The sequence below is a fragment of the Salvelinus namaycush genome, unplaced genomic scaffold (genome assembly GCF_016432855.1).
Source record: "Salvelinus namaycush isolate Seneca unplaced genomic scaffold, SaNama_1.0 Scaffold60, whole genome shotgun sequence".
NCBI classification, from domain to species: Eukaryota; Metazoa; Chordata; class Actinopteri; order Salmoniformes; family Salmonidae; genus Salvelinus; species Salvelinus namaycush.
In genome coordinates, this window is record NW_024061309.1 from 180,578 (window position 1) to 198,485 (window position 17,908).

At 43.0% G+C, this 17,908-nt stretch overlaps 1 protein-coding gene across 1 annotated transcript in view; it reads right to left on the minus strand.

The window, feature by feature from the left end:
* The window catches only part of LOC120042024 (DNA-directed RNA polymerase III subunit RPC1), an 88,145-nt gene that overhangs the window by 44,442 nt on the left and 25,795 nt on the right, over positions 1-17,908 (minus strand). The window contains exons 16-18 of the mRNA XM_038986915.1: positions 17,364-17,536; positions 15,518-15,629; positions 10,842-10,960 (exon numbers count right to left, since the gene is read on the minus strand). Of these exons, the coding sequence (XP_038842843.1) occupies positions 10,842-10,960; positions 15,518-15,629; positions 17,364-17,536 (404 nt within the window). The remainder of the gene's footprint in view (positions 1-10,841; positions 10,961-15,517; positions 15,630-17,363; positions 17,537-17,908) is intronic.

Below are 17,908 nucleotides of genomic sequence, written 5' to 3' on the forward strand. Positions count from 1 at the left end.
AAGGACGGAACAAATAGTACAACAAATATTGTGGTTAAATTCAAATATAGTAATTGATAAAAAAACTGTATTTATCGAAGAAATGTTTAAAAAAGGTATAATTTTTGTGAATGATATCATAAATAGGACTGGTGGAGTTATGTCACACATGCAGCTAACACAGACATATGGAAATGTCTGCTCTACCCAAAATTACAACCAATTAATTGCAGCATTACCACAAAAATGGAAGAGGCAAGTAGAAGGGGAAAAAAGTAAGGAACTTGTATGTCGGCCCTGTATTAAAGAACATAAATGGTTAAAGAAAAGTGTGATAAATAAAAACATATACCAATTTCATTTAAGGACCAAAAAACTGACAGCTGTGCCATATAAATTGCAAAATAGTTGGGAAGAGATTTTCGATGTACCCATTCCATGGCACATGGTTTATGAATTGATACGCAAAACAACGCCGGATTCAAAACTTCGAATTTTTCAATTTAAATTACTGTACAAAATTCTTGCAACTAATAGAATGTTATATATATGGGGTATACAATCTTCCCAGCTCTGCAGATTCTGTTGTGAGGAGGCAGAGTCATTAGATCATTTATTTTGGTATTGTCCATATGTAGCTCGTTTTTGGTCACAGGTCCAGGAATGGCTGAAGAATTGCAACATTTGCCTAGAACTAACGCTACAGATAGCAATACTGGGGGATTTGAAAAGCCATAGTCAATCAATCAATAATATAATAATTATTTTAGCAAAAATGTTTATTTTTAATTTACAATCTGTAGAAGCTATGAGAATAGGAAGGTTCAAATCTTTTGTGAAGCATCACAGCACAGTTGAAAAATATATGGCAAATAAAAATCCGAAATGGATGATGTTGGAAGATAGATGGGAAGGGTTGAGTGGAACTGAAGGGTGGGACTAATAACAAGATAAACAATGTAGGGCATACGGGATCTGTGAAATGTGTATAGGTGCGGAGCTTTTGTGAAATAGCACAGTTACAAGTGGAAATAAAATTGGATGGACAACAGAAATAGAGGAAGGACTAAGAACAAACAAGAGAGAACTATTATAAAGTAGTCTGTGTCTGTAAAATAGGTATAAGATGTATAAATTGAAGGTAAAAGCAGAAGTGTTTATTAGTTTACTCCAATTGGGGGAGCGGTGGTAGGGTTGCGGGGAATAATAATAAAGGTATATTCTTTAAAAAAGTATGTATGTCTATATAGGTATGTGTATGTATATATGTATATATGTATGCATGCGTGTATGGATATATATATTTACCCAAAAAAATATGGGGGATTGGAAATGATGCAGACAATTACATTGGAAGCAACATTCTTTCCGCAATATTAAGCTGATCCACCCCAAAAAAAAAAAAAAAAAAAAAAAAAAAGAATGATGGAAGCCACTGTGTTGTTGAGGACCTTCAATACTGCAAAAAAATTTTGGGTACCCTTCCCCAGATCTGTGCCTCGACACAATCCTGTCTCGGAGCTCTACGGATAATTCCTTCGACCCTATGGCTTGGTTTTTGCTCTGTCAACTGTGGTAACTTATATAGACAGGTGTGTGCCTTTCCAAATCATGTCCAATCAATTTAATTTACCACAAGTGGACTCTCAAGGATGATCAATGGAAACAGGATGCACCTGAGCTCAATTTCGAGTCTCATAGCAACGGGTCAGAATACTTATGTAAATAAGGTATTTCTGTTTATTTTGTATAAATTTGCAAACATTTCTAAAAACCTGTTTTCCCTTGGTCATTATGGAGTATTGTGTGTAGATTGATGAGGGGGGGGAAATTATTTCATCCATTTTTAGAATAAGACGTAACGTAACAAAATGTGGAAAAAGGTCAAGGGGTCTGAATACTTTCAGAATGAACTGTATATGATATAGGCTACTGCACATTACACATGACAGAAACACATGAAAGCCCGTAGATATTAGCTAGCTATATGCTCTCTTGGGTAAATAAATGAAACTAGCTCCAGTAGGCTAATCTGAGTGTGAACGGTATTAAATGTAGCCTACTGTATTAATATGTACATCGTTGAAACCATGATAACGCAAGGAGAGAACATGTGATTCTGGTGCTGCACATGCAGCCTATACAGTTACATGTAGAAGCTGGAGAATATTGAAATATAATAGGGCCTATTTGTATAATTAGTAGACTGACGCATATATACCTTTCATGATATTTCCCCTAATTATTATTAGTCTACCTCCTCTTTTCCTCTCTAGTGCTGCTTCATTCCTTCCTCGCGTTCAACAGCTAAATGAAATACACGTTTATTATCCCTTATCGTCATCATTCTAATGTCATCCTTGAATAATATAGGACTAGAATTAGATGCCGACGGCTTTCGCTTCTCTTCATGAAGATTGAATGGTTCTGGGTCTGAATTAATAACTGCTATAGTCTACCACCATCTGAATGGTTATGGGTCTGAATTAATAACTGCTATAGTCTACCACCATCTGAATGGGTCTGAATTAATAACTGTTATAGTCTACCACCATCTGAATGGTTATGGGTCTGAATTAATAACTGCTATAGTCTACCACCATCTGAATGGTTATGGGTCTGAATTAATAACTGTTATAGTCTACCACCATCTGAATGGTTATGGGTCTGAATTAATAACTGCTATAGTCTACCACCATCTGAATGGTTATGGGTCTGAATTAATAACTGTTATAGTCTACCACCATCTGAATGGGTCTGAATTAATAACTGCTATAGTCTACCACCATCTGAATGGTTATGGGTCTGAATTAATAACTGCTATAGTCTACCACCATCTGAATGGGTCTGAATTAATAACTGTTATAGTCTACCACCATCTGAATGGTTATGGGTCTGAATTAATAACTGCTATAGTCTACCACCATCTGAATGGTTATGGGTCTGAATTAATAACTGCTATAGTCTACCACCATCTGAATGGTTATGGGTCTGAATTAATAACTGTTATAGTCTACCACCATCTGAATGGGTCTGAATTAATAACTGCTATAGTCTACCACCATCTGAATGGTTATGGGTCTGAATTAATAACTGCTATAGTCTACCACCATCTGAATGGTTATGGGTCTGAATTAATAACTGCTATAGTCTACCACCATCTGAATGGGTCTGAATTAATAACTGCTATAGTCTACCACCATCTGAATGGTTATGGGTCTGAATTAATAACTGCTATAGTCTACCACCATCTGAATGGTTATGGGTCTGAATTAATAACTGTTATAGTCTACCACCATCTGAATGGTTATGGGTCTGAATTAATAACTGTTATAGTCTACCACCATCTGAATGGGTCTGAATTAATAACTGCTATAGTCTACCACCATCTGAATGGTTATGGGTCTGAATTAATAACTGTTATAGTCTACCACCATCTGAATGGTTATGGGTCTGAATTAATAACTGCTATAGCCTACCACCATCTGAATGGTTATGGGTCTGAATTAATAACTGTTATAGTCTACCACCATCTGAATGGTTATGGGTCTGAATTAATAACTGTTATAGTCTACCACCATCTGAATGGGTCTGAATTAATAACTGTTATAGTCTACCACCATCTGAATGGTTATGGGTCTGAATTAATAACTGTTATAGTCTACCACCATCTGAATGGTTATGGGTCTGAATTAATAACTGCTATAGTCTACCACCATCTGAATGGGTCTGAATTAATAACTGTTATAGTCTACCACCATCTGAATGGGTCTGAATTAATAACTGCTATAGTCTACCACCATCTGAATGGTTATGGGTCTGAATTAATAACTGCTATAGTCTACCACCATCTGAATGGGTCTGAATTAATAACTGTTATAGTCTACCACCATCTGAATGGTTATGAGTCTGAATTAATAACTGCTATAGTCTACCACCATCTGAATGGTTATGGGTCTGAATTAATAACTGTTATAGTCTACCACCATCTGAATGGGTCTGAATTAATAACTGTTATAGTCTACCACCATCTGAATGGTTATGGGTCTGAATTAATAACTGCTATAGTCTACCACCATCTGAATGGTTATGGGTCTGAATTAATAACTGCTATAGTCTACCGCCATCTGAATGGTTATGGGTCTGAATTAATAACTGCTATAGTCTACCACCATCTGAATGGTTATGGGTCTGAATTAATAACTGCTATAGTCTACCACCATCTGAATGGTTATGGGTCTGAATTAATAACTGTTATAGTCTACCACCATCTGAATGGTTATGGGTCTGAATTAATAACTGTTATAGTCTACCACCATCTGAATGGGTCTGAATTAATAACTGCTATAGTCTACCACCATCTGAATGGTTATGGGTCTGAATTAATAACTGTTATAGTCTACCACCATCTGAATGGTTATGGGTCTGAATTAATAACTGTTATAGTCTACCACCATCTGAATGGTTATGGGTCTGAATTAATAACTGTTATAGTCTACCACCATCTGAATGGTTATGGGTCTGAATTAATAACTGTTATAGTCTACCACCATCTGAATGGTTATGGGTCTGAATTAATAACTGTTATAGTCTACCACCATCTGAATGGTTATGGGTCTGAATTAATAACTGCTATAGTCTACCACCATCTGAATGGGTCTGAATTAATAACTGCTATAGTCTACCACCATCTGAATGGTTATGGGTCTGAATTAATAACTGCTATAGTCTACCACCATCTGAATGGGTCTGAATTAATAACTGCTATAGTCTACCACCATCTGAATGGTTATGGGTCTGAATTAATAACTGTTATAGTCTACCACCATCTGAATGGTTATGGGTCTGAATTAATAACTGTTATAGTCTACCACCATCTGAATGGGTCTGAATTAATAACTGCTATAGTCTACCACCATCTGAATGGTTATGGGTCTGAATTAATAACTGTTATAGTCTACCACCATCTGAATGGTTATGGGTCTGAATTAATAACTGCTATAGTCTACCACCATCTGAATGGTTATGGGTCTGAATTAATAACTGCTATAGTCTACCACCATCTGAATGGTTATGGGTCTGAATTAATAACTGCTATAGTCTACCACCATCTGAATGGTTATGGGTCTGAATTAATAACTGCTATAGTCTACCACCATCTGAATGGTTATGGGTCTGAATTAATAACTGCTATAGTCTACCACCATCTGAATGGTTATGGGTCTGAATTAATAACTGTTATAGTCTACCACCATCTGAATGGGTCTGAATTAATAACTGCTATAGTCTACCACCATCTGAATGGGTCTGAATTAATAACTGTTATAGTCTACCACCATCTGAATGGGTCTGAATTAATAACTGCTATAGTCTACCACCATCTGAATGGGTCTGAATTAATAACTGTTATAGTCTACCACCATCTGAATGGGTCTGAATTAATAACTGCTATAGTCTACCACCATCTGAATGGGTCTGAATTAATAACTGCTATAGTCTACCACCATCTGAATGGGTCTGAATTAATAACTGTTATAGTCTACCACCATCTGAATGGGTCTGAATTAATAACTGCTATAGTCTACCACCATCTGAATGGTTATGGGTCTGAATTAATAACTGCTATAGTCTACCACCATCTGAATGGGTCTGAATTAATAACTGCTATAGTCTACCACCATCTGAATGGTTATGGGTCTGAATTAATAACTGCTATAGCCTACCGCGCATCGCACATTCGCTCTTCTTTCAAACTACCCATCAGTTCTATTGGCTGCTGTATTTAACATTCAGCAAACAAGAACTTACGTCCCTCTTCCAACAGTCTATTGGTATAAGAAATCCTAAAAAAAGTGTCATAGCAAGCTATTCTAGTCTATCTTTTCCTGCTTCCTAGAAGTAAGGAGTGTTATTTAAGGAGAGACCAGCGGCCGACAGGTTCCTGCATATTGCGCAAGAGACCGAGGCTGTCAGTTAGAAGCTTATTATAACCCATTAAATATAAGGCTAATCCTGCATTGAATTTATTACCTGATAGAGGTAGGCTCAGACTTCTATAAAATGGGGCTATATATCAATCTAGAAGAGGATTATCTGTGTTGGATGCAATTTGAATGGACTTGATGGAGAGAGAGAGAGACTGAGAAAGCACTCCACTGATTCAAAGCAATGATATGCCTGTGATAGGCTGCTTTAAAACTGATTTAAAGCAACGATATGCCTGTGATAGGCTGCTTTAAAACTGATTTAAAGCAATGATATGCCTGTGATAGGCTGCTTTAAAACTGCTTTAAAACAACGATATGCCTGTGATAGGCTGTTTTAAAACTGATTTAAAGCAACGATATGCCTGTGATAGGCTGTTTTAAAACTGCTTTAAAACAACGATATGCCTGTGATAGGCTGCTTTAAAACTGCTTTAAAACAACGATATGCCTGTGATAGGCTGTTTTAAAACTGATTTAAAGCAACGATATGCCTGTGATAGGCTGCTTTAAAACTGCTTTAAAACAACGATATGCCTGTGATAGGCTGCTTTAAAACTGATTTAAAGCAACGATATGCCTGTGATAGGCTGTTTTAAAACCTCTGCAGCTGCAATTAAAAAATATCTTTACAATAACAAAAAATAAGGTGATCCCTAAAGGCAGATGGGTAAATTAGACGTGCATTCGGTCTTTATATTACTATTACTATGCTGCAGCAAATACAGGCCTACATGTCACAAGAAAAGAAAGTTACCATAATGAGATGATAGGTCTAAATGCATTGTGAACTGCTGCTCCACCCTGAGACGGGCCGTCTGTCCCCGCCCTGAGACGGGCCGTCTGTCCCCGCCCTGAGACGGGCCGCCTGTCCCCGCCCTGAGACGGGCCGCCTGTCCCCGCCCTGATACGGGCCGTCTGTCCCCGCCCTGAGACGGGCCGTCTGTCCCCGCCCTGAGACGGGCCGTCTGTCCCCGCCCTGAGACGGGCCGTCTGTCCCCGCCCTGAGACGGGCCGTCTGTCCCCGCCCTGAGCGTTGATTCATCATGCAGAGGCCTTGAGAAGCCAGATTTAGACATGGCATATAATTTAACAGTTCCATTTCATGCAGTGCTGTTCATATAAATAATTTATTATAATTTACCGGTTTCTCGCAGTTATTTATCCCCCCCAAAATGTTGAGGTTTTGGGCGGTAAACTCCAGTAAATCTTTGTAACGGGGTTCCTGCCATTAAACCCTAATGCTGACTGCAGGAATGTCCACCAGAGCTGTTGCCAGAGAATTTAATGTTAATTTCTCTACCTTAAGCCAACGTCGTTTTAGAGAATTTGGCAGTACTTCCAACCGGCCTCACAATTGCATACCACGTGTAACCACGCCAGCCGAGGATCTCCACACCTGGTTTCGTCACCTACGGGATCGTTGGAGACCAGGCACCTAGACAGCTGATGAAACTGTGGGTCCATCATTGTGTTTACTTGATAGCTACCTGGGATTCTCTGCCTCTAACCCTATTACAGGGGCTGAGTCACTGGCTTACTGGTGCTCTTTCATGCCGTCCCTAGGAGGGGTGCGTCACTTGAGTGGGTTGAGTTACTGACGTGATCTTCCTGTCTGGGTTGGCGCCCCCCCTTGGTTTGTGCTGTGGTGGAGATCTTTGTGGGCTATACTCGGCCTTGTCTCAGGATTGTAAGTTGGTGGTTGAAGATATCCCCCCAGTGGTGCGGGGGCTGTGCTTTGGCAAAGTGGGTGGGGTTATATCCTTCCTGTTTGGCCCTGTCCGGGGGTATCTTCGGATGGGGCCACAGTGTCTCCTGACCGCTCCTGTCTCAGCCTCCAGTATTTATGCTGCAGTAGTTTATGTGTCGGGGGGCTAGGGTCAGTTGGCTATACCTGGAGTACTTCTCCTGTCTTATCCAGTGTCCTGTGTGAATTTAAGTATGCTCTCTCTAATTCTCTCGTTCTCTCTTTCTTTCTCTCTCTCTGAGAACCTGAGCCCTAGGACCATACGTCACGGCAAACCGGGCATGATGACTCCTTGCTGTCCCCAGTCCACCTGGCCTTGCTGCTGTTCCAGTTTCAACTGCTCTGCCTGCGGTTATGGAACCCCTACCTGTCCCAGACCTGCTGCTTTCAACTCTTAATGATCGGCTATGAAAAGCCAACTGACTTTTATTCCTGATTATTATTTGACCATGCTTGTCATTTATGAACATTTTGAAAATCTTGGCTCTCTCTAATTCTCTCCATCTCTCTTTCTTTCTCTCTCTCGGAGGACCTGAGCCCTAGGACCATACGTCAGGACTACCGGGCATGATGACTCCTTGCTGTCCCCAGTCCACCTGGCCTTGCTGCTATTCCAGTTTCAACTGTTCTGCCTGCGGTTATGGAACCGCCACCTGTCCCAGACCTGCTGTTTTCAACTCTTAATGATCGGCTATGAAAAGCCAACTGAAAATTATTCATGATTATTATTTGACCATGCTTGTCACTTATGAACATTTTGAACATCTTGGCATAGTTCTGTTATAATCTCCACCCGGCACAGCCAGAAGAGGACTGGCCACCCCTCATAGCCTGGTTCCTCTCTAGGTTTCTTCCTAGGTTTTGGCCTTTCTAGGGAGTTTTTCCTAGCCACCGTGCTTCTACACCTGCATTGCTTGCTGTTTGGGGTTTTAGGCTGGGTTTCTGTACAGCACTTCGAGATATTAGCTGATGTACGAAGGGCTATATAAAATAAACTTGATTGATTGATTGGTTTGCACAACCAAAAAATGTCTGCACAAACGGTCAGAAACCATCTCAAGAAAGCTCATCTGCGTGCTCGTCTTCCTCACCAGGGTCTTGACCTGACTGCAATTGACTGCATCATAAATCGACTTCAAATGCTCACAGACGGCCACTGGCACGCTGGAGAAGTGTGCTCGTCACGGATGAATTCCGGTTTCAACTGTACCGGGCAGATGGTAGACAGCGTGTATGGCGTTGTGTGGGCGAGCGGTTTGCTGATGTCAGCGTTGTGAACAGAGTGCCCCACGGTGGCGATGGGGTTATGGTGTGGGCGAGCGGTTTGCTGATGTCAACGTTGTGAACAGAGTGCCCCACAGTGGCGATGGGGTTATGGTGTGGGCGAGCGGTTTGCTGATGTCAATGTTGTGAACAGAGTGCCCCACGGTGGCGATGGGGTTATGCAAATTGCATTTTATCGATGGTAATTTGAATGCACAGAGATAACGTGACGAGATCCTGAGGTCCATTGTCGTGCCTTTCATCCACCACCATCACCTCATGTTTCAGCATGATAAAGCACAGCCTCATGTTGCAAGGATCTGGTCACAATTCCTGGAAGCTGAAAATGTGCCAGTTCTTCAGAACCCCATCAGTGCCCTGGTCAAAAGGAGTTCACTATAAAATAGGGTGTCATTTGGGAGATAGCCCACCCTAATATCTTCATGTTATGAATGAATGAAACCATGCCCTGAGACTGTGGACAGGTCTAATGGTGATTTCAGCTGGTTAATAACGGCCTCAGACTGTGGACAGGTCTAATGGTGATTTCAGCTGGTTAATAACGGCCTCAGACTGTGGACAGGTCTAATGGTGATTTCAGCTGGTTAATAACGGCCTCAGACTGTGGACAGGTCTAATGGTGATTTCAGCTGGTTAATACCGGCCTCAGACTGTGGACAGGTCTAATGGTGATTTCAGCTGGTTAATAACGGCCTCAGACTGTGGACAGATCTAATGGTGATTTCAGCTGGTTAATAACGGCCTCAGACTCTGGACAGATCTAATGGTGATTTCAGCTGGTTAATAACGGCCTCAGACTGTGGACAGGTCTAATGGTGATTTCAGCTGGTTAATAACGGCCTCAGACTGTGGACAGGTCTAATGGTGATTTCAGCTGGTTAATAACGGCCTCAGACTGTGGACAGGTCTAATGGTGATTTCAGCTGGTTAATAACGGCCTCAGACTGTGGACAGGTCTAATGGTGATTTCAGCTGGTTAATACCGGCCTCAGACTGTGGACAGGTCTAATGGTGATTTCAGCTGGTTAATAACGGCCTCAGACTGTGGACAGGTCTAATGGTGATTTCAGCTGGTTAATAACAGCCTCAGACTGTGGACAGGTCTAACGGTGATTTCAGCTGGTTAATAACGGCCTCAGACTGTGGACAGATCTAATGGTGATTTCAGCTGGTTAATAACGGCCTCAGACTGTGGACAGGTCTAATGGTGATTTCAGCTGGTTAATAACAGCCTCAGACTGTGGACAGGTCTAATGGTGATTTCAGCTGGTTAATAACGGCCTCAGACTGTGGACAGGTCTAATGGTGATTTCAGCTGGTTAATAACGGCCTCAGACTGTGGACAGATCTAATGGTGATTTCAGCTGGTTAATAACGGCCTCAGACTGTGGACAGATCTAATGGTGATTTCAGCTGGTTAATAACGGCCTGAGACTGTGGACAGGTCTAATGGTGATTTCAGCTGGTTAATACCGGCCTCAGACTGTGGACAGGTCTAATGGTGATTTCAGCTGGTTAATAACGGCCTCAGACTGTGGACAGGTCTAATGGTGATTTCAGCTGGTTAATAACGGCCTCAGACTGTGGACAGGTCTAATGGTGATTTCAGCTGGTTAATAACGGCCCTGAGACTGTGGACAGATCTAATGGTGATTTCAGCTGGTTAATAACGGCCTCAGACTGTGGACAGGTCTAACGGTGATTTCAGCTGGTTAATAACGGCCTCAGACTGTGGACAGGTCTAACGGTGATTTCAGCTGGTTAATAACGGCCTCAGACTGTGGACAGGTCTAACGGTGATTTCAGCTGGTTAATAACGGCCTTAAGAGGTTCTTACAGAATCTTACTTTAGAGTGTTTCTCAAAGTGTGGCAGCGAGCGGTTCTCAAAGCCGTCGGGCACTCGAGAGCCGCTTATAGCCTGCTGGCCCACACAGGCAATCATCTGGGAGATGTTGATGAAGGATCCTAGGAGGGGAAAGAGAAAGGGATGAATAAATAAGACCATTAGCATTACTGAATCATCACCTTAAACAAAGGAAATCCTAAGCTTTCTACCATATACAGGTAAGCAAGCAGCCAGAACGGCTCATAGGAGTAGAATCTCCTGTTTCTGTAGCGTGATGTACCAGTACACCCCCTGGACAGGACACTAGTCTATCTCCTCAGTACACCCCCTGGACAGGACACTAGTCTATCTCCTCAGTACACCCCCTGGACAGGACACTAGTCTATCTTCTCAGTACACCCCCTGGACAGGACACTAGTCTATCTTCTCAGTACACCCCCTGGACAGGACACTAGTCTATCTCCTCAGTACACCCCCTGGACAGGACACTAGTCTATCTTCTCAGTACACCCCCTGGACAGGACACTAGTCTATCTTCTCAGTACACCCCCTGGACAGGACACTAGTCTATCTTCTCAGTACACCCCCTGGACAGGACACTAGTCTATCTTCTCAGGACACCCCCTGGACAGGACACTAGTCTATCTTCTCAGTACACCCCCTGGACAGGACACTAGTCCATCTCCTCAGTACACCCCCTGGACAGGACACTAGTCTATCTCCTCAGTACACCCCCTGGACAGGACACTAGTCTATCTCCTCAGTACACCCCCTGGACAGGACACTAGTCTATCACAGGGCCCCAATCTATCTCCTTAATGCTGAGTGACAAGCAGAGATGCACCAGGTCCCATTTTTCATTGCTATGACTCGGCCGGGGATCACACTCTCAATCACAACACCACTGAGTTGGACCATGTACAAGTACTGCCCATAATCAATGAATACATGAGAAATGTAGCAGGGAGAAGAGACATGATGATGGAGAGATGTTGATGAAAGAGTCTACAGCAGGGAGAAGAGACATAATGATGGAGAGATGTTGATGAGAGTCTACAGCAGGGAGAAGAGACATAATGATGGAGAGATGTTGATGAGAGTCTACAGCAGGGAGAAGAGACAAAATGAAGAGATGTTGATGAGAGTCTACAGCAGGGAGAAGAGACGTAATGAAGAGATGTTGATGAGAGTCTACAGCAGGGAGAAGAGACGTAATGAATAGATGTTGATGAGAGTCTACAGCAGGGAGAAGAGACATAATGATGGAGAGATGTTGATGAGAGTCTACAACAGGGAGAAGAGACATAATGATAGAGAGATGTTGATGATGAGAGTCTACAGCAGGGAGAAGAGACATAATGATGGAGAGATGTTGATGAGAGTCTACAGCAGGGAGAAGAGACATAATGATGGAGAGATGTTGATGAAAGAGTCTACAGCAGGGAGAAGAGATGGAATGATGGAGAGATGTTGATGATGAGAGTCTACAGCAGGGAGAAGAGACGTAATGAAGAGATGATGATGAGAGTCTACAGCAGGGAGAAGAGACATAATGATGGAGAGATGTTGATGAGAGTCTACAGCAGGGAGAAGAGACGTAATGATGGAGAGATGTTGATGAGAGTCTAGAGCAGGGAGAAGAGACAATGATGGAGAGATGTTGATGAGAGTCTAGAGCAGGGAGAAGAGACATAATGATGGAGAGATGTTGATGAGAGTCTAGAGCAGGGAGAAGAGACATAATGATGGAGAGATGTTCATGATGAGAGTCTACAGCAGGGAGAAGAGACATGATGGAGAGATGATGAGAGTCTACAGCAGGGAGAAGAGACAATGATGGAGAGATGTTGATGAGAGTCTACAGCAGGGAGAAGAGACGTGATGGAGAGATGTTGATGAGAGTCTACAGCAGGGAGAAGAGACATAATGATGGAGAGATGTTGAGAGAGTCTACAACAGGGAGAAGAGACATAATGATGGAGAGATGTTGAGAGAGTCTACAACAGGGAGAAGAGACATAATGGAGAGATGTTGATGAAAGAGTCTACAGCAGGGAGAAGAGACGTAATGATGGAGATATGTTGATGAGAGTCTACAGCAGGGAGAAGAGACATGATGATGGAGAGATGTTGATGAGAGTCTACAGCAGGGAGAAGAGACATAATGATGGAGAGATGTTGATGAAAGAGTCTACAACAGGGAGAAGAGACATAATGATGGAGAGATGTTGATGAGAGTCTACAGCAGGGAAAAGAGACATAATAATGAAGAGATGTTGATGAGACTCTACAGCAGGGAGAAGAGACATAATGATGGAGAGATGTTGATGAAAGAGTCTACAACAGGGAGAAGAGACATAATGGAGAGATGTTGATGAAAGAACCTACAGCAGGGAGAAGAAACATAATGATGGAGAGATGTTGATGATGAGAGTCTACAGCAGGTAGAAGAGACATAATAATGAAGAGATGTTGATGAGAGTCTACAGCAGGGAGAAGAGACATAATGATGGAGAGATGTTGATGAGAGAGTCTACAACAGGGAGAAGAGACATAATGATGGATAGATGTTGATGAGAGTCTACAACAGGGAGAAGAGACATAATGATGGAGAGATGTTGATGAGAGAGTCTACAACAGGGAGAAGAGACATAATGGAGAGATGTTGATGAAAGAGTCTACAGCAGGGAGAAGAGACATAATGATGGAGAGATGTTGATGATGAGAGTCTACAACAGGGAGAAGAGACATAATGGAGAGATGTTGATGATGAGAGTCTACAGCAGGGAGAAGAGACATAATGATGGAGAGATGTTGATGAGAGAGTCTACAGCAGGGAGAAGAGACATAATGATGGAGAGATGTTGATGAGAGAGTCTACAACAGGGAGAAGAGACATAATGGAGAGATGTTGATGAAAGAGTCTACAGCAGGGAGAAGAGACATAATGATGGAGAGATGTTGATGATGAGAGTCTACAACAGGGAGAAGAGACATAATGGAGAGATGTTGATGAAAGAGTCTACAGCAGGGAGAAGAGACATAATGGAGCGATGTTGATGAGAGTCTACAACAGGGAGAAGAGACATAATGATGGAGAGATGTTGATGATGAGAGTCTACAGCAGGGAGAAGAGACATAATGAATAGATGTTGATGAGAGTCTACAGCAGGGAGAAGAGACATAATGATGGAGAGATGTTGATGAGAGTCTACAACAGGGAGAAGAGATGTGATGGGAAAAGGATTTAAGGGCATTACCATTACACCAACTTGTTTACCTTAAACCAGGGGTAGGGAGACTAGAACCAGGGAGACTAGAACCAGGGAGACTAGAACCAGGGAGACTAGAACCAGGGAGACTAGAACCAGGGGTAGGGAGACTAGAACCAGGGAGACTAGAACCAGGGGGAGGGAGACTAGAACCAGGGGGAGGGAGACTAGAACCAGGGAGACTAGAACCGGGGGGAGGGAGACTAGAACCAGGGGGAGGGAGACTAGAACCAGGGAGACTAGAACCGGGGGGAGGGAGACTAGAACCAGGGAGACTAGACCCAGGGGAAGGGAGACTAGAACCAGGGAGACTAGAACCAGGGGGAGGGAGACTAGAACCAGGGAGACTAGAACCAGGGGGAGGGAGACTAGAACCAGGGAGACTAGACCCAGGGGAAGGGAGACTAGAACCAGGGAGACTAGAACCAGGGGGAGGGAGACTAGAACCAGGGAGACTAGAACCAGGGGGAGGGAGACTAGAACCAGGGAGACTAGAACCAGGGAGACTAGAACCAGGGAGACTAGAACCAGGGAGACTAGAACCAGGGGGAGGGAGACTAGAACCAGGCAGACTAGAACCAGGGGGAGGGAGACTAGAACCAGGGGGAGGGAGACTAGAACCAGGGGGAGGGAGACTAGAACCAGGGGTAGGGAGACTAGATTCAGCCCCGGGGACTGATTTTTGGCGGAGTGAATGGTCGGGAGGGCCTGAACATAACTATAATCATTTTGATCACTGCAAATTGACAACTAAGACCCAAAATAATGTCACACCTTGATCACTTCTCTTTTTTCTTTCTTCGTTGGAATACTTGAGAACAGATTTCCTAAATTAAACTCATTTTTTAGCTAAATTCCTGGTGATTTCACAGTCATTTTTTACACACAAAAAAAGTTGCAGGCCGGTTTTGGCCCGTGGGCTGCCTGTCGCCGACCACAGCCTTAAACCCATGGGCTGGTTTCCCGGACACAGACTAAGCTTTTGAAATCTGTGGAGAATCTCCATTGAGCATAGTTTTTAGTCCTGGTCTATAAACTATACTGTACATCCTACCATAAACAGATAATTAAAGAGCCTAAAGCAGGGAAAAAATGAAATAAGGCAATTATAATGGCTATATTAGCATACAGGTCAGCTACAGGTCAGTACTAGCCCCTAATAATCCATAAAACAAACTTTAGAGTATAGCCTAGCTGTTCCCATGACAACAGCACTCTAATGGCCAATAAAATCAGAGCGAATCAGGAAGTCTTAGTTGAAGTGAATAAGAACCACTTAGTCCTTATTATTAGAAGTGTGTAGAGGCAGAGCTCCTGACATGTGATTAGTGTATGTGTGTGTGACTGTGTGTGTGTGTGTGGTTAAGGCAGCATTTAAACCTCCACGGCTGGTTAGTTGACCTACCTTTGGAGCCACACAGAGCCATAATCAGAGGACTGTTGGTCTTGTCCAGTTCTCTGAGGCAGGCGCTGCCGGCATGGTCTCTGATAACAGACAGCTCCTTCAGGATGAGGGCCTGTTGAGACACATCATTATCACTCTAATCCACAGGTAATAGATACACCTCCAAAATAGACCCACCATTACAAAAGAAAGTGCTCTCTCTCCTCCTCACATCAGTCTGAAGCAGAGATGATGACCTACCTGCTTTCAAAAGGCCACCACACTAAAGTAGCTGCTCTAGAAGGAGCACCAGACAATAGATACAGTAGCTGCTCTAGAAGGAGCACCAGACAATAGATACAGTAGCTGGTCTAGAAGGAGCACCAGACAATAGATACAGTAGCTGCTCTAGAAGGAGCACCAGACAATAGATACAGTAGCTGGTCTAGAAGGAGCACCAGACAATAGATACAGTAGCTGGTCTAGAAGGAACACCAGACAATAGATACAGTAGCTGGTCTAGAAGGAACACCAGACAATAGATACAGTAGCTGGTCTAGAAGGAACACCAGACAATAGATACAGTAGCTGGTCTAGAAGGAGCACCAGACATCAGCTATAGACAATAGATACAGTAGCTGGTCTAGAAGGAGCACCAGACAATAGATACAGTAGCTGCTCTAGAAGGAGCACCAGACAATAGATACAGTAGCTGCTCTAGAAGGAGCACCAGACAATAGATACAGTAGCTGCTCTAGAAGGAGCACCAGACAATAGATACAGTAGCTGCTCTAGAAGGAGCATCAGACAATAGATACAGTAGCTGCTCTAGAAGGAGCATCAGACAATAGATACAGTAGCTGCTCTAGAAGGAGCATCAGACAATAGATACAGTAGCTGCTCTAGAAGGAGCACCAGACAATAGATACAGTAGCTGCTCTAGAAGGAGCACCAGACAATAGATACAGTAGCTGGTCTAGAAGGAGCACCAGACAATAGATACAGTAGCTGGTCTAGAAGGAGCACCAGACAATAGATACAGTAGCTGGTCTAGAAGGAGCACCAGACAATAGATACAGTAGCTGCTCTAGAAGGAGCACCAGACAATAGATACAGTAGCTGGTCTAGAAGGAGCACCAGACAATAGATACAGTAGCTGGTCTAGAAGGAGCACCAGACAATAGATACAGTAGCTGGTCTAGAAGGAGCACCAGACAATAGATACAGTAGCTGGTCTAGAAGGAGCACCAGACAATAGATACAGTAGCTGGTCTAGAAGGAGCACCAGACAATAGATACAGTAGCTGCTCTAGAAGGAGCACCAGACAATAGATACAGTAGCTGGTCTAGAAGGAGCACCAGACAATAGATACAGTAGCTGGTCTAGAAGGAGCACCAGACAATAGACAAAGCTCATGGTGGCTGTTTGATTTGGGGATACCAGAAATGTCAGCTAGTTTAAGGGGGTGTTTGATTTGGGGATACCAGAAATATCAGCTAGTTTAAGGGGGGTGGGGGATTGATTCAGTTTGGACCAAGCTTGAGGTAAAGACAGGCTTCAGGTGAAGGGAGACGTCATCATTGTGCTTAACTATATCCTTAAAAAAAAACACCACTGAAAAGCATCAGTTGACTCCAGGAAATGTAAAAGGATACTAATCTGATTGGTTATCTTGTGTTTATAGTAACTCCACGGTCTCCTCAGCAGTGAATCCTGACTTGAATAATCACATCCTCTTGCAAAAGTACATCAAATGACGGCTGCTAAAAAGGCAACGTTTTTGCAGCATCAAATTGAGAGAAGTGACTAAGCTAAGAGTTATCTAGTCTAGGGGGTACCTGATTGGTTATCTTGTGTTTATAGTACCTCCAGCGTCTCCTCAGCCGTGCAGCCTGGCTGTTGCTGCAGTTTGCCCGTCTTCAGGGCCTCGATGTACTCGTCACACTTGGCATAGCCTCCGTCCAGCAGGTCCTGTTTGGCCTTCAGCAGACCCTGGCCTGGGGTCACGTCACCAATACCGATGGAGAAACCCCGATTGGCTGCAAGGGTTTATAACGGTCATGTTCAGTAGGGCACACTGTAGCCAAATGTTGGGCAACGGGAAAACTAAAATGAGCAAACTAAAACAAGCATTGTAAAGTACGAGAACGCATTTAGTATTGAGCATGTTCAAAGCATTATCAGAAAGGGATGTAAACCTACAGTATACAGTGGGGCAAAAAAGTATTTAGTCAGCCACCAATTGTGCAAGTTCTCCCACTTAAAAAGATGCGAGGCCTGTAATTTTCATCATAGGTACACTTCAACTATGACAGACAAAATGAGAAAGAAAATTCCAGAAAATCACATTGTAGGATTTTTAATGAATTTATTTGCAAATTATGGTGGAAAATAAGTATTTGGTCACCTAC